The following is a 23,843-nucleotide window of genomic DNA, read 5'->3' as shown; positions in this document are numbered from 1 at the left end:
GTGATACCTGTATACTTGGCCATGTTGACACTCTTATTTTGGAATAGAGTGCCTTTTTCCAGTTCAGTTCAGTCCTGTTCTTGGCACTCTTATTCCGGAATAAAAGTGCCCACAGGAAGTTATGCCACTATAACTACAATGGTACAATTATGCTAGGAAATTTCATCATTTAGACAAGCCCTAAAATAGTGATGGGGGAAGGAAAGAAAACCTCCTTGCTTGGATATGAACTCTTTACAATGGACCTATTTATCTTTATTCAGTCATTCAGTAACTTCAGAGGGCATCTAGTCTTTCCTAGATTTTTATGAAGCTCAGTTTACTGTGCAGCATCCTGTCAATGATTCTTTCACTAGCGATTTTCAGCTGAAAATCCCTTTTCAACGTAGTCAGTAAAACCTGTACAGATGCTGCCCAATTTAATCTGAACCTAAGCCAGGGAAGGAACAACAAAAATAGAGAATTCACTATGGGCTCTCATTTGAACACGGATCCCCTTCTCTGGGTTGGATTTTATTGAAAGGATTCTGGTTTTAACCCAAATTGACATCAACTTGGCAAAAGTCTGTAGCTACACCTTTTTTTCCACGCAGTAAATGTAAAAAACCCAACAAAATATATATACCAAATAGGGTAGCCACGTTGTTTCTTACTGCCCTGGCACTTCTGGTTAAGCATTTCACAAGTTCCAAATTTGGTGCTTAGCATCAAAATCTATAAAAATATATGTACTGTCATCTAAAATAGCTACACATTCCAAACTTAGCAGGATAAATTACCACCACTTTAGCATGAAGCTTAACAAAATAAATACAATTTTAATCATTCATATTTGTGTCTCCTCACAAGGGTTATTTTTGATTTAGCAGAGAACGAAAGTAAACTTTATTGGAGAAAACAAAAAAAACTACCCCACTTTCAATCTTAAGAAATAAAAGAAAGATTCTAGTCTCTAAAAAACAAAAAATAATAGATGTTAAACATGGTTTAATATTCTCATTTGCCTTTATTCAGGAAGGATCTTAACCACATGCATAATTATCAGAATATGCTTTTTAAATTCTTGGCCTACTTCTCGTGTCTGAGAAATAGTTACTCATATGCTTAAAGTTACGCATGAGTTTAGGTACCTTCCTGAAGAGGGGCTTTTACCACAAGTGATACTGAGAGCCATGGTGTCAGGGAAGTACCTAAAAGGAGTGTTCATCATTTTTAACTCAGACTTTGTCTACACAAAAAGGTTGCCCTAGTTTAACTAAAATCTGTTTTTAAAATCAATGTAGTTAAATCATTCCAAATCTCTCTGTGGGCACTTCCACAGGCATGAGTCCACATAGAAGACCAGTTAAACTAAATGGATTTAAAAACAGATTTTAGTTAAACCAAAGCAACATGTTTGTTTATGTAACCCACATGCCTGTACTGCAGCATTAGTGGTGCAAAGAAAGGAAGAACCCATTTTGATTTTGGGGCTCTGTACCTACGGACTTGTCAAATCCCAGCAAGAGTGACTCTTCTGGATGAACCAAAATCATCCAAACATAGGTGTAGCAGGTATCAAGTGTGCTCATCAGCAGTTTGAAGCTTATTTGAGTGATTTCCATTGTGGGCAAGCAGTATTGGAGAACACACTGACATTCATTCAGAGAGGAACCAATGGGAATTCAAGGGGAGGGAAGGAGTTTATAAATAAAAGGAGTTGGAGCCTGACTAGAAAACTCAGTGGTGGAACAGCGCAACATGACATGGTCTGCTGTAAGGATTGTGTTCCAAGGACTTTGCCTGTGTGTTCAGGCTCCCTCACCCGTTGGGAGAAGATAATGACTGCAATTGCTGCAGGTTGTGGAAATAGCAGATTCAAAGAGAGTTTGACGGAGACTGTGAGACTATCATTCGTTTCCCAGATTTTTAGGAACTAGTATACTCTACAAAGGGTTTGGGTGTCATTCCACAGAGACTGAGAAAGGTAAGTCCTGTTTGAGATGAGCATTAGAAGAGGGTATGTATGTGTGCATGTATAATTATATTTTACATTTGAAGTTGTGATAGTAACCAGTACTAAAACTTGGAGAAACTCCTCCCTGAAAATGTTGTCTTCAGAAGAGTTAGTATTGACAATATTCACAATCATTTCAACAGCTATGGGAAAACTGTCATGGATTCATATTTGTTATAGATAAATATTTTCCTTTTGAGATTTTCTGTTACTCTCCTTATATTAATGATTTTAACACTATCAAACAAATATATCAAAGCTCTGAAAAGACTAAGCTCTGGTCTGCACCACAGCAGAAAGGTAAGCTGAGGTATAGAAAGGGGGAAAATAATTATATCTGATAATACCACAGTGTCTTCTCCAAACCCCTTCCATTTAAACAAGGCCTTACTGTACTAAAAACTTTAGAACTTTATGGATTGCCAGGTTCTGACTACCACTGAGAAAAAGAAAGTCTTTACAAGTAGATCACATAGCTGTGTAAAAATAGCTAGGACAAAACTTTATAATCCAGAATCAGAGGGGTAGCAGTGTTAGCTTGGATCTGTAAAAGCAGCAAAGAGTCCTATGGCACCTTATAGACTAACAGACGTTTTGGAGCATGTAGTGGAAATTGGTAATACCGACAAAAGGGTATTCACCAACGAAAGCTCATGCTCCAAAATGTCTGTTAGTCTATAAGGTGCCACAGGACTCTTTGCTGCGTTTACATAATCCAGAATGTTTGTCTTACGAGTTTACGTGTATTATAAAGTTGCCTCTGCTTTAATCCCCAATTCCTAGTTCATTTCATCATTTGAAACTTCTGATTCATGCAGTTAACACATAATTTTACCAAAAAGCCCTCCTAAATTCTGTAAAACAAAAATACATGTAATAAATATAATTATGATTAATTTAATCTAAAAAAAATAAAGTGTTTCACCAAAAGTCTTAAACTTTTTCTACAAAATCTACCTTATCACTGTCCTAGAAATACTACAAAAATAGTCTCATTGGCTGGTGTAAGTTAATATAAGAAGTATGAGTGCATGATATTTGCATTTGTATATATTTAAAATATATATGCCATCATCTTCGGATCCAATCAAGCTACACTCCCCACAGGACCCAATGTGGGGTGGGGATATGTGCAAGAGTGCACCACCTCTGTGCTCCTCCTGTTCCCAAGAGAGTCTGTTCAGACCCCAATGAAGCAACTTACATTTTGCTAAAGTGTGAAGATATTTATATTACCATCTTACACTGAAATGCAACCACGTCTGTGCTGGAATACAGTTGTCATTCTGCAGCTGCCATTTAATTTTTTTTGTTTTTTTTAAAAGGAGGAGAGACATGAAGAATAACTGCTCTAATTTAAAATATAGGGGAATTTTAGTTGGGCAGCACATAATTACTGTATTCAAGTTGGAATTTGACCTGTACATCTTGTGAAAAGAACCAAAGGAATTTCAGTGACATTGAGTAATCACGACCTCAATTTTATGTCTCAATCAGAAGACAACACTTCTTGATGTGCAGTGCCCCAGCCCCAACACCAGGCACTTTTTTAGTTTAATACCAACTAGAAAGAATGCATCATGGCACCATAACACAATTTCCTGCAGCATCTGGGTTTTATTTGTAGGTCTCTAATCCAAGTACAGATGAGGCCTGACAAATACTTAGCTTATGAGATCTGAAGAGGCCACAGACAAAGGGGTATTTGCTGCCAGCCTATATTCACTAATTATGAATTAACAAAGGATAAAGAAATAAAATATTAGTTAATAAGATAGGGCTAAAAACTATATAAGAAATGTGCTGCTGCTGCACAGTAAATTAGCTATTGTTGTACATACAAACACTTAAAATGGAAGCAAGATTTTCTTCTTGAAAGGAGTCCCTGGACTTTGTATTTAGAGGCAAGATTCAATCCTGCAACTCACATTAAACAACATAGACTTAAAGAGAGGAAACTGGTGGACACTACTGAAAAACACTAAACTACAGCAAAGCACCATCAAGTATAACACAGTACAGTTTAACTGAAAGTGAGTGCTTTACAATGTTAAAAATATGATATAATAGCAGAAGTTCCAGCGAAAGCAAAACATTTCAGAGACCAAAAAGGTTTACGTTCAACATTTCTTCAAAAAACACACGCAATCCCCACACACATGAACAAAGGTAATCAAACTCTTAATGGTATTGAGAAAGCTTGCCAAATAGATTCAGACTTTGGAAACAATCCATAGAGTTATAACTGCCAGTCTTGTGTGAGGGAAAGAGGCACAGCAGCACCCCACAATGCAAATGAATGATGTTACTGTAATCCTCAATGGCCCATGGGATATCACAGTCTGCTGCACAACACGAACAAGCTGTGAAACCCTCTGCAGTCTCCTCCTATATCTACAAAACAGAAAAAAATACTTATGAACTGTTAGGTGGTTTAGTAAAGATCTGGGCTGCTCCTGGGATACCTTATGTGGATAGTTTTACATCCTATCAGGTTACTCTTTTACAGATGGATCATGGTTAGGAGGGGAAAAAAGGGATGAAACTGAGGCCTTGTCTATACTGCACATTTGCTTTGCAACAACTGCAAACCCTTAGGGTGAAATCCTGGCCCCACTGAAGTCAGTGGCTTTTGCCATCAACTTCAGTGGGGTCAGGATTTCATCCCTTATATGGTCAGACACAGCCACTGTTTGCACAGGTGGAGCCTACCCCTGTTTGAAACTAAGGTAAGCTGCACAAATACAAACTGCAGCTTACAGTGGTGTACCCTACTCACTGTTGGAGTTTGCACTAGTGCAGCTACAATGATTACTAGCCACTGAAGGCTTTAACTAGTGTAAGTCCCTAGCGTAGATAAGGCAGGGAACGTTTAGGGTGACTAGTCTGGGACAATTTCTTAGAAGATGTGGGCAATCTCCCTAAGAAAGCTGTAGAAACCCCTGAATAATTCAAAAGTGAACTAGACTAGCTCTTCAAGAACCTATCAGAAAGAATGATTCCTGCATTGGCAGGGAGATGAATAGTCTTTCCTCTTCCTTCCCCCCAACTTTAGTTTCCAAAATTCTTTGATTTACTATGAAGAGAAACATTAGTCCAACTTAGCAACACTCACAACCTTCTTGGTACCATCTTCTACCACCACTTCTAAGTTAGATGCTCTCTCCTGTCTTTGGCTTTCAGTAAAAATACTGTAGCACCATTTACAGAGCTTTTAGAGGAATTAACAGCGAATGTGATTTCTACATAAGTTTTCTGTGACCTGCCTCGAGAGGAGGGAAGAGAGAAGATCCCAGAGGTACCAGGTACAGTTGACTCTCTGTTACAGTCAATAGCCAAGATTTCTGTAAGTATGAAGGCATTGGGTCCATATCACTTTCACTGAGAAGTAATTTTTTCATTACAGCTATAGTGCCCTATATATAAAAAGAAGATACAGAGCTGGAAAGACAACAGAAGTGGAACTTTTATGACATTAAGACTTCAAGAACTGCAACTGTATTTTCATTGTGGCCAAACAAAAACACCAACACATAACAGGCAAGGAGGAAAAAGTAAAAACCAAGCAAATAACTAGGTTTCTTTCTAATGCACAGCTTATCAACTCACACTAGACTAGATGAATAAGTTTAGCACAATAAAGAGGGACTTAATGAGAGATTGTGTGAAGGGTAAATTGTACTTTCCCATGAAGCTCTACATCTGGGCCATTTGTAACATGTACTCTTGCTTGTTCTGGGAGCTGAAATGGGATAGCCACATATTGAATAAAACTGAAGAATTTTGACCACAAGGAGGAAACTGAACATGATTCAGAAAGATGACATGTTATTTGTCTTGAATTGGAGAATATTTTCTCCTTTATATGAGTTAGATCTTTTTTGAGCTGAAACAGCTGAAATTTAAGTATCCCACTGCTTATTGGGATGTTGACTGCAGAGAAATGAGAGAAAGTCATATTATATAAACAAAACATAGCTCACGATGATTTCTTTACAAAAATGACCTCTTCTTTACTTATGTAATTGTCAACAGGCTAATTGTTACATAAAAACAGATGTATCTCTGTTTCTTTCGTTTTTGCAAAGCCTTCAAAATACAAGACAATTTTCTTGAATTAATCCCTTAATGAAAGGATCCCTTTTTGGATCTAATTTTCAATTTTTATTGTAGATTGAATTAAAGATGCTTTGCACTTCAACCATGTAATGTAGATACGCATTACCATTCCCCCCATTTTACATATGGAAAAACTGAGGTGCAGAGAAGTTAAGTGGTTTGCCAGAGGTCACAAATTATACAGAGCCATAGGATGGTGTTTTACCAACTAACTGGAAGAAGAGGATGCACAGCTACTTACCCTCTTCAATCTAATTCAGACATGACACACAAAGGATGACCACAAACACGGGTATGGGGAGGCATAGGCGCCAGGTCTGTATAATTTTTGGTGGTGCCCAAAACAGGTCCAAGCAGAGCCATCCCATCCATGGAATGGACTGGGGTAAACACCCTGGGCCACAGGCTTTGGGGAGACACAGTGTCCAGGGTGGCCTAGGTGCCTAACGGGGGGCCTTGCACCCACAACAGTGAGCAACCTGTCCTCAGCCCACCCCGCTTCACCTCAACATCGCTTGGGGGAAGGGCAGAAGTCAGAAAGAGGCGGGGCAGGGGCTTGGGAGAAGGGGTGGAATGAGGCAGAGAGGGGGCAGAGCACGGATGGGCTGGGGCTGGGTTGCTCGCTGCTGCCGGCGCCAGGCCCCCCCCCATTAACTCCCTAGGTTGCCCTGGACCCAGAGCAGTCCAGTCCATAGGATGGATCGGGGCAACCGCCCCAGGCCCTGCGCTTTGGGAGGCCCCGCGCTTTGGGAGGATGCAGGGTATATTTTTAAAAGTCCATTTAATTCTGCATAAACACACATTTGTAACTTGGATACAGGTATGATAGGTTGTGGGGCGGGGGGTTGTTTTTGTTCTGGTATTTGAACAGGGATTCAGCAATCTAATAACAAAGCAAAGAAATCACTACATGTCAAGTGTTTCTATTGGCTTGTGGGTTCATTAGTTAACAAAACCATCCTTTTTCTATTTGTAGCCCCATTCACTATAAACAGTTTCTAATTCCTGTACCCAGCCTCATTCATCATACAATTCTTACTCACTTGCTAAGCACCATCCTTCCTATGCACTGAATGAGTCAGGGGTCTTGTGGAAAAAATATTGTGATAACTGAAAACTGTACCTGAATGCATGCATACATACACGCAAGGTTGCACAGGTAACCTTAATTTTGGGATTTCCTAACTTCTGAATGCTTGACTTTACACCGGCGTTCTTCTACTGTTTTGCCTATAATATTTATGGTTGTCAAAATAAGCTTGTTTTGAGCATATTACCATGTTTCTGAAGACAGACTATTTTCCACCCAGAAATCATAAAATGGTTGAGCAAAGTAAGTTATAAACACAGAGATACTGCGAACAATAAACAGCTGGGAAGGAAATCCTGGCCCCGCTGGATTCAATGGCCAAACTCCCATTGATTTAAATGGAGCCAGGATTTCTCCACTGGTCTTAAAATGTAACAAACACTGAAGGTCAGATAATATTAGCAGCTTGCTTCCTACCTGGTAATTTTAAGTGGACTGATCTGATATAAATTAGCCACTGTAATGTCAGAATCTTACTTAACCAATTCTTCCTCTAGCTTTCTCCTGTACGGTGCTTTGGCAAGAACTGTATGTTTATTGTCTCTGTAATCTTGTCTATGATTTTTGCAAAGATGCAAAAGGAAAGGCTTTGGATCAGTATGAAATACTTTGCAAAAAGGAGGAATTTGTTCTCTTCTCCCACTGCTTTATAAAGAGTTTTAAAAACAATTTCCCCCTAAAAACTTGGTGGAAGCTAGAAGCTTCTTGTTTTTCCTGTTGACATTTCAATGCTTCAAACAGAAATGTCTTCTCTGGACACAGTGTTCCATGCAATCACGCAAGAGGATCATCTAAGCAGATCTAAAAATGCATTTAAGATGCATCAAATATAAAAAAGATGACCACAAAAATAGTAAAGAGAGTTTTGGTCTCTAGAAACTGATGGTACTTCAGATTGGAGTATACACCAAAACTTCCCTTAAAAAGTAGTTAAACTGTGTGCTGGGACATAGCTGAAGACTTTATTCTTCCTCAATACTGATTCTGTTTTCACATAAGATTCCCACCGACCTCTACACGATCCCATTATTGGGACCTTAGCATGAATTATTGTCTTATTGGTCAGAGGGACCATTGTTCCACTCTTATTTTGCACTGGCAGATGTACATACAAAGACTTATCTTTCTGAATCTGCAAAACTTTGAAGTTATTCTACTGAGTCTTCTCTTCTTAAAGTGTTTGCATTCAGAGGATTATCTCCTCCAATGCTTAATTAAGAGGAAATTTTCTTCCTTTTTATTTAGATTTCCAGTATAAATTGAACCCCCAATGTTTTGCCCATCCTCAGGCTTTGATTTTAAAATATTTGAGAGAAAAAAAGCCTCTCTAATCATTTTACTGCTTATGATTCAGAATGGAGGAGAAATAGTCCCTCCTTCCACAGAAGATGGATTGGGGAGGGTCTGAGGAAACACAACCATTGCATTCTTAGATTTTATTTATTTTTCTTACCAATAAGAGAGGCACGCACAGCAGTTCTGTGGTGAGATTATTCCTTTTTCACTCAAACTTTTAGAAAAACTAGAGTCAGTATGGTGAGTCCTGGTCCGCTGAATGCATAATTGCCTCAGATACCAAATTCAGCTGAAATAGAGCATTTGATAAACTACACAGAATAGCAAGTTACCTCACATAATCTGCTTCCTTATGCAAGGTAAATTCTTCCTATCTAAACTTCTTGAAGCCCAGTAATCAGTGCCAACCCCAAAGAAGATTCTAAGAAGCATTAGCTACATTTTCACTTACCACAACTAAAATCTTCTCCAGTAAAGGTCAGAAAGACATCTACAACCAGTCTGACTATCAAAAGTGTCCATTAACCATCACCTCTGACTTTTATCAAAACGAGGAAGGGAGAAAGAGAAAACGATTGAGACGAAGGTAGATGGATTTTACTTCATGTGTAGAGTCTCCATACAGCTCAGACATTTCTAAAGCATTGTGTTCAAAAGGGGCAAAAGCTCTCCTTCATACAAGACTGTAAGCATATTCTATTTACTTCAGAATAGCTGTTACAGAACATTCTGGCAGGAATGTCTGTGAATCAGTATTTACTGCTAGCAGGCCCATTATCAACAACTCTAGAAACTCTCTCTAGTTTTCACAACAGAAAGGACACAACACACACAGAACTCAAATATCAGTGGACATACTGTACTTTGGCGGTGGTTCCTCCTAACTCAGGTCTTAATTTAATACTTGTATCAAATTAAATTGAGGTTTAAAAAAAACCCAACACTAATTTTTTTAATCTGGAAGAGAGTCAATAACAAGATTCAGCCAATAACCAAGTATATTCATTAAAAGTATGTGTTATAAAGAATACTTCCACCATTATTTGATGCCAGAAGATTACCTACCTTATGATCCTGTCTAGTGTCCTTTATCTTCTGGATACCTAATATGGCTCTCTCCCATCCCCATCTTGTTAACTAGAAAAAGTTAACAAGATAGCAAATAGCCACTCTTTCAAGATAAAAATCTAACTAGGCTGCACCAGAGCTATGTCTACACTACTACCTCTATCGGTAAAACGTATGTTACTCCCAGGCGTGAATATTCCACACCACTGACTGACATAAGTTACACCAACAAAAGTGCTAGTGTGCACAGCACTCTGTTGGCAGGAGAGCTTCTCTCACATACAGAGCTTATGCTGCTCATGGGGTGGGTTTTTTATGCTGATGGAAAAGCTCTCTCCCGTTGGCACAGAGCGTATTCACCACATGCGCTACAGCTGCACTGCTGAAGCGCTGTAAATGTACACAAGACAGACACACTTGCACTTTTTTTGTTTAGCATTAGCCAGAAAGAAAACTGTACTTAAAAAAACCCCAAATCCATTCTATTTAGCATTGATCAACTGCAACACAATCCTCCAAAAAACCACTTTGGGAGTCCACGAGATATGACCCTCCAGATGGAAGAAATGCCAAGGTAAATTGTTTCCTAGCCAAATAATCTGATGTGGATATATTTTTGAATGAAGCTATTCTCCCAGCAACTCCAAATACAGATATTAAAAAAAGATAGTCCAGTGCGCTTCGTGCTCACAAAATGCCAAGTTTTGCACGACTGAACAATTTATCATACTGACACCATTATAACAAAAAACGTACAAGAATCATTCTAAGGATCTGCAAATATAACTGTCTAAATTGCTTCTGAAAATATTGCACTCTTTCTGTTGTGAGCACAATTTTTTTAGAACTGGCTTTATAATTTGGTCCTGGGCATAACAGACAGTCATTGTTACGAAATGTTGTCACAGGATATGTTCAATCTGTAAAACAAGCTATACAAGATAGCTCATGTCATCACATTCTGTTGTTAACTTCCTTGCAAGAACAACATTAGTTCAGTCTACCATTTCCCACTCTCCACAAGTTCTAAGCTTCCTTATCCACTCCGTTTCTTTCTCATCCCATTGGAAATGAGCTCCATTTGTCTTAATTACCTAGACACACACCATGACAGAGCCTTTACATCATCCACATTTTGACAGAGGAGACTGAGCCTCATTATACCTCAGACTACAAATATGAGGCTTGCTTAACCAAGGGTTAAAATTTGGCATGGGAGTCTTACATCTTCGGAAGCTCCCTCAACACAGTCTTTTCTCCAGTGCAGAACTACTCCAATGGCATCCACAAGAGCAGAGTGAAATTAACCAGAATTTTGAACAGTTCAGTACCACAGAGGCAAGTGCGCTTGGTGTTCCTTCTGTATGGGTTTTTGGGGAGGGCGAGGAGGGAGAAGGGATGAGAGATTGGAATACTAAGGTAAGAGAACGAAAAACAGGCCTGCATATTTAATTTTTTTATATAAACAGAAAAACTATTAGCTGGTTTGGTTTACCAATAAGATAACGGTGGGTACTTTTTCCTGCTAGTTGCTCTTCTGCTCAACTATCCTCTTATGCCCCTGCAGTATGTGTAAGTTACATTAGGTTTACACACCTACTCATTGCCAAATTGGAACAAGTGATACTACTTTATCATTTACACTTGTTTTATTAATATCTTGGGCCTCCATGTAACTCACACCACCATTTTGAGGCTTCAAAGAATTTGGCTCAGATATCTCTATGGGAGTTGCATTCAGATCAGAGATTAACTTGGCTTGCCCTATTTAATAGTGTTAATTACAGCTCCTTTTGGAGACAGTGGAAGAACACCAATACAAAGTAATAGTTGGGTGAGTCACAACATATAAATTGCACTGCTGAGACACAACAAAAGCTTGTCTGTTTTGTTAAACAAAGTGAAGCCACTAATGTATCCAAGGCTGAAAGTTTCAAACAGCCACGTAGTGGACTATTCCAATAAACAGTCTTTTGATTATTCTGATTAATTTTCCGGGACACTTGAAAACTCCTTAAAATCAAGGGGCCAGAGCCTCAGCCCTGGCACCTTGGTGCTGCTCCCATGGCTATCCTAAAAGGGCTGCTGGGGATTTGACTTGTACAGACCCAACCTGCCATCCCCAGCATTGAGGGTGGGAGGATGCATGTTAGAGAAGGAGGGGGCATGGCCAGAGCACACTGAATGCAGGTGATCCCCAGATGGTGCAACAGACCGTAAGGGGCTGTTGCAGCAATCAGAATTTAGAGAAGAATGGCGTCTGTCCTAAATTTTGCTAGGAAATAGTTCAGCCCTCCAGCTGCTCCAAGATTATAGGAGCATAAAATTAGCTTTAAGCCACATTTGTGCCCTCTCCCTATGTTTATCTTGTGCTAAAGATCTAATCTAAGGGACATCAGGTTAAAAAAAAAAAAAAGCCAAAACGATAAACTAAACTCTGAATCCCATAATGTATGATTCTGTAGGCCAGTATATAATATTATAGGAATCTGTGGATAGATCTGGAACTACATTATTCAACGTGAAAGTGTTTTGTAAATTATTCTTCCAAACCAACATTTCAAATATGCTTTCTAGAGATCAACATGAATACCAAGAATTTGTATGAGTTTTTCATGCATTTCAGTTACTGCATTAAGTATAATATATACTGAGACAAAGGTTCTGTGCTTTAATATTGAACTTTATGAAAATCCTTTTTTGGAAGTTAGCTATACCTCTTTTCTCTACAAATGTGTTTTTTCCCCACATCTTTTCTCATTCAGAGTGTGATGCTACTGTATGGGTCTCCAAAAATTAATAAAATGATAAATTGTTGTGTGCAATTATTCAGGAACAGGATGGTGATGGAGTGAGGATGTGTGTGGCAGGGAGGAGGGGGGAGGTTTGTTATTGTTGGGTTTTTTGTTTTTGTGTTTTTTGAAGCAACACATATGAGACTTCTGTTTTACAAAATAATCTTTGGATTAGAACTGCTAAGAGTGACAAGTGGCAAACGGGAAAAGCAGTGAACTTGTCTGAAATATAGCAGAAGTGTTGTACTAACAAATGATGAGATGACATACACAGAGAAGGAAAGCAGATTTTTTCTAAAAACCTCAATTCTGAGAACTTTTTTCTTAAATACAGACAGCTCTTTTTTACTTCAAATGCAGTTACATGTGTTCAGTGCCTTAGAAAAATCAGGACCTAAATTGGTCACCCTAAAATAGAGGCACCCAAAATTAGTGGATACTTCAAAATGCTGGCTTTTGGTATGTGACAAAATATATAGCCTATGAAAAGAGTTATCAATAACTGCTTCCTTTTTACCCTTCTTTCAGTCTTGTCTTTGTGCCTTCTTCCATGCTGCCCCTTAAACCTGCACTGCTCTCCATCCTGGGCTACTCTTCCTGGTCATTCAAGTCCCTCCTAAAAATAACCATAATTCTTCCATGAAACCTTTCAGCTGCAACTCAAATGCACATCACATAATATATAGAGATATGTGCATGAACACCCAGTGAAGCTTTTGATCCCTGTTATCCTGTGTGTCTGTATTTCAGTCTTGACTTATAATTCCTGAAGCTAAAAACTGCATCTTCTAAGTCCTATACATCACTGCATTCAGTAATAATCTGTCATCCCTAGTTAAAGGAATATTGGGAGGGTATTTTGCATGAACAGTTTTAAAAAAAAAAGTTATGGAAGACTTGCCCTAACTGGAGTCTTAAATGTGTGCCCACCACCACAGTATCTAAAAACACTAAATATTTTAAATGCCAAACAATTAAAGGTGGTGTTGTAGCTCTATTGGTCCCAGGATATCAGACACAAGATGGGTGAGGTAATATATTTTATTGGACGAACTTCTGTTGGTGAAGAAGACAAGCTTTCAAGCTACACAGAGCTCAAGAAAGCTTGTCTCCTTCACCAACAGAAGTTGGCCCAATAAAGCATATTACCTCACCCATTTTCTCTCTCTAAATGGTTAAGCAGTCACTTATGAGACCCATAAGTCAGTGTCTACCTACAGAAATACAGGTAATGAGGAGGGAAACAAGTTGATTGAGAAATCTAGGTTTTATTCTTGGGGGGATTTGGGGTTTTTTTGTTTTGTTTTGTTTTTTGTAAAGTAAGCCCTAGAAGAGAAGGACTGTCTTCTAAACAGTAGCTGTTTTTAGGCATATCTCTGCCTATTTTTAGGCTTAAAGTCCAGTAACAATGTTTACCATAATAAACACCCAGCACCGTCCAGAGTAGATGTCATTAGTTTCCAAAAACAGTAGTTTTCAAAATGGTTAGGCACTCCCCTCATCAGTCTTACACATTTTCATACACAATTTGAAACTGTATAAATAATTTTATAGTTTGATAATGACTATTTTCACAATAAGGATGAAACTAACAATATGGAATTCTTTATGTTCCACTGTAACAGTATCAAGCAGCTACTTTGGTTTAACTATCTATCACAGAAGTCAGATAATTCAAAATTATGGTTTCCTCAATTTTAATGTATTCATTTTGAACATATGTGATGTATCTAGTGTTAAATTTACATCTTAAGTCACTGAGGCTGAACTTCAGTTGTCAGACTTGTAACTTTGAAATTTTAAACATACAAATCAAGAAACTGAACCATGATATTGCATTAAAGTAGCTTTTCTGGCACTGATTTACTTAGGAAATATAAAGTATTTTATAAACTATCATGGATGTCACTGCAACAAATGAAGTTCAAAATAGCAGAGCTTCAGATTTACTCTGTGCATATATATGGAGCTCCATAACTTTATTAAAGTAAGTGAACTTTGAAATAAATTTGCTGCGGTACCTCAATAGTGGCAGAGCTTTAGAATAATTGATAAAAAGAACAGATAGTAAACTAAATCAGCCTACTCCCTTCCACTTCCCAAATGCACATTCATTTAACAAACAAACAAAAAAAAACCTCCCAGAAAACTGAGAAAGGGTCTCAGTTCTTACACACATGCGTATCTGCTAGTGAAATCAACAGGCCTGCAGAACTTGCACAAGAGGCTCTTGACCATTATGAAGAAGTCTTTATGATAATGCTGTCAGTCTGTTAAAAAAAACACCACCACCTCTGGCATTTGCAATGTATATCATGGACTGCCAAACTTTATTTATATTATGTCTTGGTTTAAAAAATATCTTGCATTCTTAATTAGAAAAGATAATGTAGGCTTAATTTTGAGAAATAAGTTCGTGAAATAACTTGATCTGATAGTGATGAGTTTCAGTTCACTGGAGTTAAGTAGCTCTAATTGAGACTTTAGGAAAAGTTCCTCATATGAGGAAGTTCATTCTAAAATGGTTAGACCAGGGGTCAGCAACCTTTGGTGGTGTGCTGAGTCTCCATTTATTCGCTCTCATTTAAGGTTCCGCGTGCCCGTAAGACATTTTAACATTTTTAGAAGGTCTCTTTCTGTAGTCTATAACATATAACTAAACTATTCTTGTATGTAAAGTAAATAAGGTCTTTAAAATGTTTAAGAAGCTTAATTTAAAATTAAATTAAAATGCAAAGCCCCCCAGACCGGTGGCCAGGTCCTGGACAGTGTGAGTGCCACTGAAAATCAGCTCACGTGCCGCCTTCGGCACCCGTGCCATAGCTTGCCTACTTCTGAGTTAGACACTTCCCTCCACATGCAAAATGTAAACAACTATACTCAATGTTCTGTAATACCACTGCTGTTTAACTGCATCATCAGTGACAGCTACACACGCCTTCTGTTGAACAGTAAAAAAAAAATTTCTCATAGATATCATTCTTTAACATATAGAGCATTTGCAGATGACAGATCTACCCAGTTAAATCCTTCCTGCAATTTTGTTAATTATATGCCAATTCTGAATGACACCTATCTAACTAACTAAAGAGCTATCAAGTCTCCCTGCAAGGTTACTGTCTCAATCACTTGGGTAGACTTCCTAGGAAGATATCCTATTATTTCAGGTTTGAAATTTCAAAAGATTTTTTTTCCTTTTATCATCCCCTAAGAAAAATGAAGATAAGTTATTTTTTCACTTTTACTATTGTCTGACATAACTAACTCCTTTAGGATGGCTTGATATATAGGGGAATGGTAATCACACAGAGTGGGCAAGTGCAACCACAAGTTCAGTGTGTGCCTGTGTCTGTCTATCTCTCTGGTCACCACTTGAATGGAGGTCAAGGTTACAGACTTACTATTCATGACCACGTTGTTTTGATATTAACATTAGTTTTCATGCAGAAGAAAAATGTTATGTATTTTCTATCTTTTTAATCTTTCAAGAAGCTGCAAATTCATGAATATTTGTAAGGATGGGAGAAGCAATGGAAAAAACACACTTCCTATGGCTATGTCTTCACTACCCGGCGTATCGGTGGGTTACAATCGATTGCTCAGGGATCGATATATCGCGTCTCATCTAGACGCGATATATCGATCCCCAAACACGCTTATATCGATTCCGGAACTCCACCAACCCGAACGGAGTTGCGGAATCGACAGGGGGAGCTGCGGACGTCGATCCCGCGCCGTGAGGACGGTGAGTAATTCGATCTTAGATACTTCGACTTCAGCTACGTTATTCACGTAGCTGAAGTTGCATATCTAAGATTGATTTTCCCTCGTAGTGTAGACCAGCCCTTAGTCTGATATTCCTCGAGAGAAATAAGAATTATTGCCTTAAAAAAAAAGTTATCCATTAAGGATCAATTACTGGTAAAAATCAAGAAAGCACAGGCTAGAGTAAATAAACCCGGACAAAGACTGTTTTTTGTTTGTGTGGTCTCTGGTTTAAAAAGGCAATGAGAAAAGAGCAATGCCAGACAGTGATGTCACCGCATGAAGATAACAAAGGAAGCTGCCCAGGCTGAGAAACTAGAGGCTCCTCTCATTTAGCCAAAAATTAGAAGACTAACACCTAAAATAATCCAGAGCTGTCTAAAAATTAAAGACAGGGTTACAAAAAAAAATCTTTTCTAGTTTGAGTTTAGTGTGTGTATTGCTTTGTTCTCGTATGCACAGTGTCTACCACACACTTATACTTACGCTTTATAAATCAATTAAAATCTTCGTCAACAACACATTGAGCAACGGTCTATCTTAAGAGAAAACCTCTGATCTCCTTTACAATTTGTTGGAAGGCAAAAATAGATGAGACTGAAAGAAACAAAGAAGTCTCACCCAAAGGTGTACATAAAATGAGATAGCCAGTTGCCAAACTTAAGACCGGGAACACATTAGTTTCACCAACCAAAGCTTTTACAGAAAAAGCACTTTCACTGTTTGTTTTGTAATCATAGTAGCGCGGGGAAGAGGAAGGAAGAGCCTCCCGGCCCCCCAAACCTTTCTGTTACTTAAAAGCGAAAGGCTCATTGGAGCTGTTTACAAAAAACAGAAGCCCACATGGAAAGCTACATCCACCCAAAGTCCATTAATTAAAATAGGAAAGAATGGTTAGTGTCTTTCTCTCTCCTTCCCATTGTTTTTCTTCTCTTCCCTCCCTCCCAATCTCTATTTCCTCTCTCTTCCCCTGCCTTGCTCCAGTTCTCCTTCCCTTTCCTGTGTCCCACCTCCCCCTTTCTCTGTCTGTTCCTCTCCGGGCACGTCTGGCTCCTTCATCCCCCCCCTCTCCCCTTCTGTGGCTGCCTCGCTCCCCTCTCTCCAGTACCTGATATGGCGGCGGCGGCTCCTGATCCGGTTCGGTCCCATCCCCGTAGCTGGCTCTGTCCGACTGGGACTCTTGCAGCAGGGAGATGTCATCCGAGGTGGGGGACTTGAGGCAGTTCCCCATCGTTCCCGGCGGGGACAGGGCTTCTCCTCCTCAGTGGCCGCTCCCGCCTTACTCGCCCCGCAGCGCCAGGCCGCCCGCAGCAGCAGCCGCCCGGCTGGGGAGACTCATGCTCGTCTCTCTCCGTAAGAGGCTTAGCGCCGACCCGGCTGCATCGGGGACCCGCTGTCTCCCCCTCGCCCCGCACACTCCGTCTCCTGCTGCTGTCTCCTCCCCCTCCAGGGGCCGGGAGGCCTGTGAGAAGCAGCGGGCGGGAGGAGGAGGCCTCACTTCCCCACCCCCATCAGGGCCGCTGACAAGAGGGGCAGGGCTGTGTTTGGACAGCTGGGTTCAGGTGCAGCCCGCGCCCGGCCCCCAGCCCCGGCCGCAGCCAGGAGCTGTTCTGCTTCCTGGTCACTAGCGTTCTGCGCACTGGGCTTTGTCACACGGGCCTCGTAACTCCTCCCCGCTGCTGACAGGTTTCCCCGGGCCGGGCCAGGCCTGGCTCCTCTCTCGCGGGCTCCTGCTGCCCACTGTCGCTCCTTGAGGAGCGTGTTGAAGAGGATGCTTTCTGTGATGCGTTACGATCACATTTGCAGAGCAGATTCAGCTTGCTCCCCAAATGGGGAGGAGGGTGCGATTCCCCCCCTTTTTTTGCATGATTTTAATGTAGTGTGTGCCTGTTTGGGGAGGGTTATGTGTGACTAAGAGCCCTGATCATAGACCAGAACCCTTTTGTGCTAGGTGCAGTACAAATACGGAACTGGAAGAAAGTCACTGCCAGAACAAAAGCTGTTTTGTGCACATAGTCAGAATATGGCACCCAAAGATGGTGATGAGGTGCTCCAGTTGCGCTCAGAAAATAGAGTAATTTATGCACACATTGAGCACCTGGACACGCACAAGGCAGGTTGATACTAAAGCTGACCTGCAAAGGATTTTTTTGTTAATTGAACGTGTGCCTCTTTGCTTATAATTTATATTGTGGTAGTGCCTAGAGGCCAACCACTTGGGAGCCCATAGTACTTAGGGTTCCTTCACCAAGCAATTTACCATCTAACTCTAGCTATATATAAAGAGGACCTGAACAGTTGGGGTTTTATATGTTTTCTTTTCAGCTTGTTTACATTTGAAATATTAGGAATGAAAACTCTGGTCTACACTGGTTTGAGAGGAAGATGTGCTGGGGATTTCAGAACATGTTTATTGTGAGATCTAACTCCTTCATTAAAGGGGCATGAGTAGTTTTTTTTAAAAAGACATCCTTTACTCAAAATACTAGTTATTTAGCTAAATAGGTGTTTCAAAAGTAAACAAAAATAGAGTTTTAACCAGTCTGAGAGCTTGTCTACACTTAAAATACTACAGCAGCACAGCTGCACTGCTGTAGCACTTCAGTGTTGACACTACCTAGGGTCACAGGAGGGGTTCTCCCTCAGCAAGAGGCAGTAGCTAGGCTGGCAGAAGAATTTTTCGATATAGTGCTGCCTAAACAGACTTTGTGAGGATTTTTCACACCCTTTGCTGACGTAGTTAAACCAACATAATTTTCTAGTGCAGATGAGACCTGAGTAAAAATCACTTGACTCTTGTGATGCCACCAGTGCACAAGTTAACACAGGTTTTAGATTCAATTCTAGCCCTCTTGAAGTCAGTGGCAAAAGTCTCATTGAATTTGAGTTCAGGATTTCACACTTTGTCTCTGTCCTTTTTTCTCTAAAATTCCCACTGTTGCTACCAATGACGTGGCTCCACAGGTAATAGCAAAGTGGGAATGTTAATGTAAACAACAGTTTAACCACTGTTTTATCCCTGGTGATGGTTTTGAGCAGGGTTAGATGACATAATATTTAAAATATTCAATCTACAGTAATCCCCACTATTGCTAGCACCAGTGATAGTAGCACCAGGAAATTCTAAGGAAGAAAGGCTAATACAGAGACCCACAGAGATTTTTGAGGGCAGACAAGACCTACATTTCAAATGTAAAAGAACTAGCAGGACACACACATGCGCCCCTGCTTTTATTTATTTATTTTTAAATCAACTTTTCAAGCTTCCTTTTTACACCATAACCAAACAAAAAAACATGAGTCTGGCCAGTCCTGTAGCTTCCTACTATATTTTCTCTTATGAAGTAAAAGATAAAATGTTTAACTAGGATTCTTGAGAGTAAATACAAAATTATTCCTATTTTAATTCAGATTTATAATATGACTATGAATAAATGCAAATATCAAAACACCTATTGACTACAATAAAGTATAGTGTGATTTACACCTGTTAAAACTTCATCCAAACATCTCTGCCAATCTGCTTCAATCCTGATTTGGAACATGCCTGCTATCTCAATTCTGGACCTCCATCAACTTGTTACATGATCTGACAAATCAGTGAACCTTGATCCTGCAAACAGGAGTGGCACCTCCTGTTCATTCCACTGGAGAAAACCAGCCCCACGCAGAATGATTTAGAGGAAACTCTATGAATGGAACATCATGGAGTTTTTCTTTTCCTCCTCATTCCTGTGAAGTATGATCATCTGAGCCTTACAATTCTCTTTTATTTTTCTATTAAATTACATGCCCATGTGTGGTGCTGTGGAAATAATCACAAATGAGATTGTTCTCTTAATGTACTCTATAACAGTTTATGTGATCATGAGAATGGTTTATAACCAAATAAATCAATATATATGGTACTATAGCAGCTTTAGGATAGCACGTCTCAATTGATTGGCCTCTTACAGTTGGTATGGCTACTCCCACCTTTTCATGTTCTCTGTATATATAAATATCTTCTTTCTGTGTGTTCCATTCTGTGCATCCAATGAAGTGGGTTTTAGCCTACAAAAGCTTATGCTCAAATAAATTTGTTAGTCTCTAAGGTGCCACAAGCACTCCTGTTCTTTCATCAGTAGGAAGTATCCTAATCAGCTCAGTAAAGCAAACAGCAGACTAACTTCTTTGCTTTGTTTGCTTTGCTCATATTCATGTGACATCTTGGCAAGCAAATGCCTTCTAGTATTGCCATAGATGTATTACCTTCCGTAACGTGTGTTATCCCCAAAGCTTTTGCTTAACATTTTTATGTCATATTGCCCCAACGTGCAATACCCATTCCCATGCACTAAGACACACATATGGACAATGTGCCACAAAATACAAAAAAGATGTGTTTTGGCAAAAAGAAAATCACCACAGTACATATCCACAGCACACACAATAACTATTGAAAACAAATACTCCTCTCAGCCATCTTCAAATAGCTGTCAGTCTTGCCAATCCTTTTGTTCATTTCATAACACACTTTCAGATTCCTCTGCAGTGTGTAAGTGTGGGTTATATCTCATTTAATCATATCCCTGCCATTGCAGGGGCCTTGAGCACTTGTGTATCTTGGTCCCTCCTGTTCTCTGCTTGTGGTGGTCAATAGCCTAGTCTTCTGGGGTTTTTATTTACTTTGGTCCCATTTCTGTTATTGGGTTTAGTTTGCAGGTGGTGGGTAGCAGAGCCAGCTACAGGCACCAGCAGGGCCGGCTTTAGGAAGTGTGGGGCCCAATTCGAACATTTTCGGCGGGACACTGGCAGGGATGACTTAAAAAAAAAGTGGGAAAAAAAGCCTTTAATTTCTTTCATGTATTATTTACTTTCCATAACTATATAAATAAAAAAATTATATATTATGTACATTGCATCATATATGCTGTTGATTGGTTATTAATGACTGCTGTTTCACATGTGTGGGTCCCAGCTGCTCCCTGCCCCCCTCATTGAAGCAGGTGTGCAGGTTTACTGTCCTGGAACTGCAGGGCAGCAGTGGACATGGGGTTGGTTGGAGGCAGGGCAGGGGCTGACTGGAGGTAGGATCTGGCTGCAGGCAGGGCAAGGGGTGCGGGGCTGGTTGGAGATAGGGGGTGTGTGGGGCAGGCTGGCTTCAGGCAGGGCCGCAAGGGGATGCAGCAAGGGGGCAGCTGTAGACAGAGGAGTTGAAGACTGGCTGGCTTCAGCAGGGGGTGAGCAGGGGTTGGCGAGAAAGGGCAGGATGTGCAGGCTGGTGCGGGCAGCAGGGATGCTGGCTTGGGCAGGCCACAGGGGTGCTGCGGGTTGATGGAGACACAGCAGGGGTTTGACAGGACTGGCTGGGCACGGGGTGCAGAGCTGGCCAAGCAGGGGAGCGGGGCTGGTGGTGGGCAGGCAGGGGGTGCAGCAGAGCACGCGGAGCCCCCCTTAAGATAACCCCCAATCTCACCTGCCTATCTCTAGGCGTTGGGCTATTTAAAGGGCCTGGGCTCCCAGCTCTACCCACCCGGACCTTTTAAATACTGCGGGAGCCCTGGGGAATGCATGGGGTGGCGGCGCTCGGCATCCTTTAAAGGACTGGATGGCAGAGGCCAGCGGAGCCCTGCCTTTAAATAGCCCCTGGAGCCCTCCTAACCCCGGTCGGAGCTATTTAAAGGGCCTGAGCTCCACGGAGAGAGCCATGCCCGGCGGAGCTCCAGCCAGAAGAGCGGGCCGCGGGCTGCCACGCCCGGCCCGAGCCCGTCCGGGATAGAGCGGGGCTTGCCGCGCTCCGGCCGGGGCTCCAGCCAGGAGAGCAGGGCTGTGGGGCTTGCCACGCTCCGGCCGGAGCTCCAGCCGGGAGAGCGGGGCTTGCCATGCTCCGGCCGGAGCTCCAACCGGGAGAGCGGGGCTTGCCACGCTCCAGCCGGGGCTCCAGCCAGGAGAGCGGGGCTTGCCGCGCTCCCGCCTGCACTTCGCTCAAGGGAGCAGGACCACGGAAGACCCCAGAGCAGATCACAGCCAGGGACCCGGGATAAGTTAAAAAAAAAAAAAGTGTCTAAGGCGTGGGGCCCAATTCCTGGGAATCGGGTGAATCGGCCTAAAGCCGGCCCTGGGCACCAGTGCAGGAAGCAGGTCCCTGAGGCAGCCAACAGAAAGGTGTGGCACTCCGTCCGTTATTGGGGTGCCACGTCCGGGTCTGCGGTGGCAATTCGGCGGCAGATCCCTCAGTCCTTCTCTTCCTCTTCGGCGGCAGCTCAATTGGATTTTTCTTTTCTTTTTTTCTTCGCCACTTGGGGCAGCAAAAAAGCTGGAGCCGGCACTGGTGGGTAGTGTTGGTGGCCTGTGATATACAAAAGGTCAGACTAGATGATCTAGTGGTCCCTTCTGGACTTAAACTCTATGACTCTGACATTTTGCCAATATCAATGTACATCGAGTGATTTACAAAAGTTGTATTGGGTTGCTTTAACTTTTCCTTATTATTCTCAGAAACTGTCACTGAATAAAGTTCCTTCTCCACTGCAAAGTCCTTCAGAAGAAACTCTGAAGCTGAGGGGAAGGACGGCAGCTAGTGGAGCCCCCACAGGGGGACACATCTTACAGAACTCCAGTGACTGCATAAAGCGAGTAATCTCTCCTCCTTTGAGCAGTGACCCTATGGGTGCTCCATTTCAGATGACTACCAAACAGTACCCTCAACTGAAGGGAGGAGCTTCAGAGCTGAGTCCAAGACTGAAGACAAGACTTCATTTCCAAGGACAGCATCTGATCTAGAAGAATGAACCACCGCATAATGTTTGTAAAAGGTGTGTATCCAAGTCCATAATACAGCCTTACAAATCTCCCCAATAGAAACATGTTCAAGAATGTCACAGAAGTAGAAAAAGACCTTGTGGAATGGGTTGACACCATAGAAGGAGGATGTATATCAGCAGATTCATAGCAAGAAATAATGCATCCAAAAGTCTACCTGGAGAATCACAAGGTGGAGACTGTGAACCTTTTGGACTTGTCAGCAATTGAAATTAACAGGCTGGGAGACTTTTCTAAATGGTCTGATTCTGTCCAGATAGAAAGCTAATCCCCTCCCAAAGTCCAAGGTATATAAGGTAGCATCCCTCCAGGTGTGATGTAGTTTTGGGGAAAATATTGGGAGATGGATGACTGATTTATGTGAAATTAGGAAGTGGGCATGACAAAACCTAAGAACATAAGAACGGCCACACTGGGTCAGAACAAAGGTCCAGCTAGCCCAGTATACTGTCTTCCAACAATGGCCAATGCCAGGTGCTTCAGAAGAAATGAACAGAACAGGTAATCATCAAGTGATCCATCCTCTGTCATCCATTCCCAGCTTCTGGCAACAGAGGCTAGGGACATCATCCCTGACCATCCTGGTAATAGCCATTGTGGAACTTATTCTCCATGAATTTATCTAATTCTTTTTAAAACCCTGTTATAGTCTTGGCCTTCACAACATCCTCTTGCAAAGAGTTCCACAGACTGACAGCGTGTTGTGTGAAGAAATACTTCCTTTTGTTTGTTTTAAACCTGTTGCCTATTAATTTCATTTGGTGACCTCTAGTTCTTGTGTTACGAAAAGGAGTAAATAACACTTCCTTATTTACTTTCTCCACACCAGTCATGATTTTATAGACCTCTATCACAGAGGTTCTCAACCTTTTTCTTTCAGAGCCCCTCCTCACCCCCACACCCAACATGC

General features: G+C 41.2%; 1 protein-coding gene across 1 annotated transcript in view; it reads right to left on the bottom strand.

Moving 5' to 3' along the window:
- RNF11 (ring finger protein 11) overlaps positions 1–17,747 on the bottom strand; it is a 42,435-nt gene extending 24,688 nt beyond the window's left edge. The window contains exon 1 of the mRNA XM_032767323.2: positions 17,238–17,747. Coding sequence (XP_032623214.1) covers positions 17,238–17,360 — 123 coding nt within the window. The 5' untranslated portion in view covers positions 17,361–17,747. The remainder of the gene's footprint in view (positions 1–17,237) is intronic.
- Between the last annotated feature and the right edge of the window lie 6,096 nt (positions 17,748–23,843).

The sequence above is a fragment of the Chelonoidis abingdonii genome, chromosome 7, assembly GCF_003597395.2.
Source record: "Chelonoidis abingdonii isolate Lonesome George chromosome 7, CheloAbing_2.0, whole genome shotgun sequence".
NCBI lineage: Eukaryota > Metazoa > Chordata > Testudines > Testudinidae > Chelonoidis > Chelonoidis abingdonii.
This window is presented reverse-complemented; position numbering and strand designations above follow the sequence as displayed.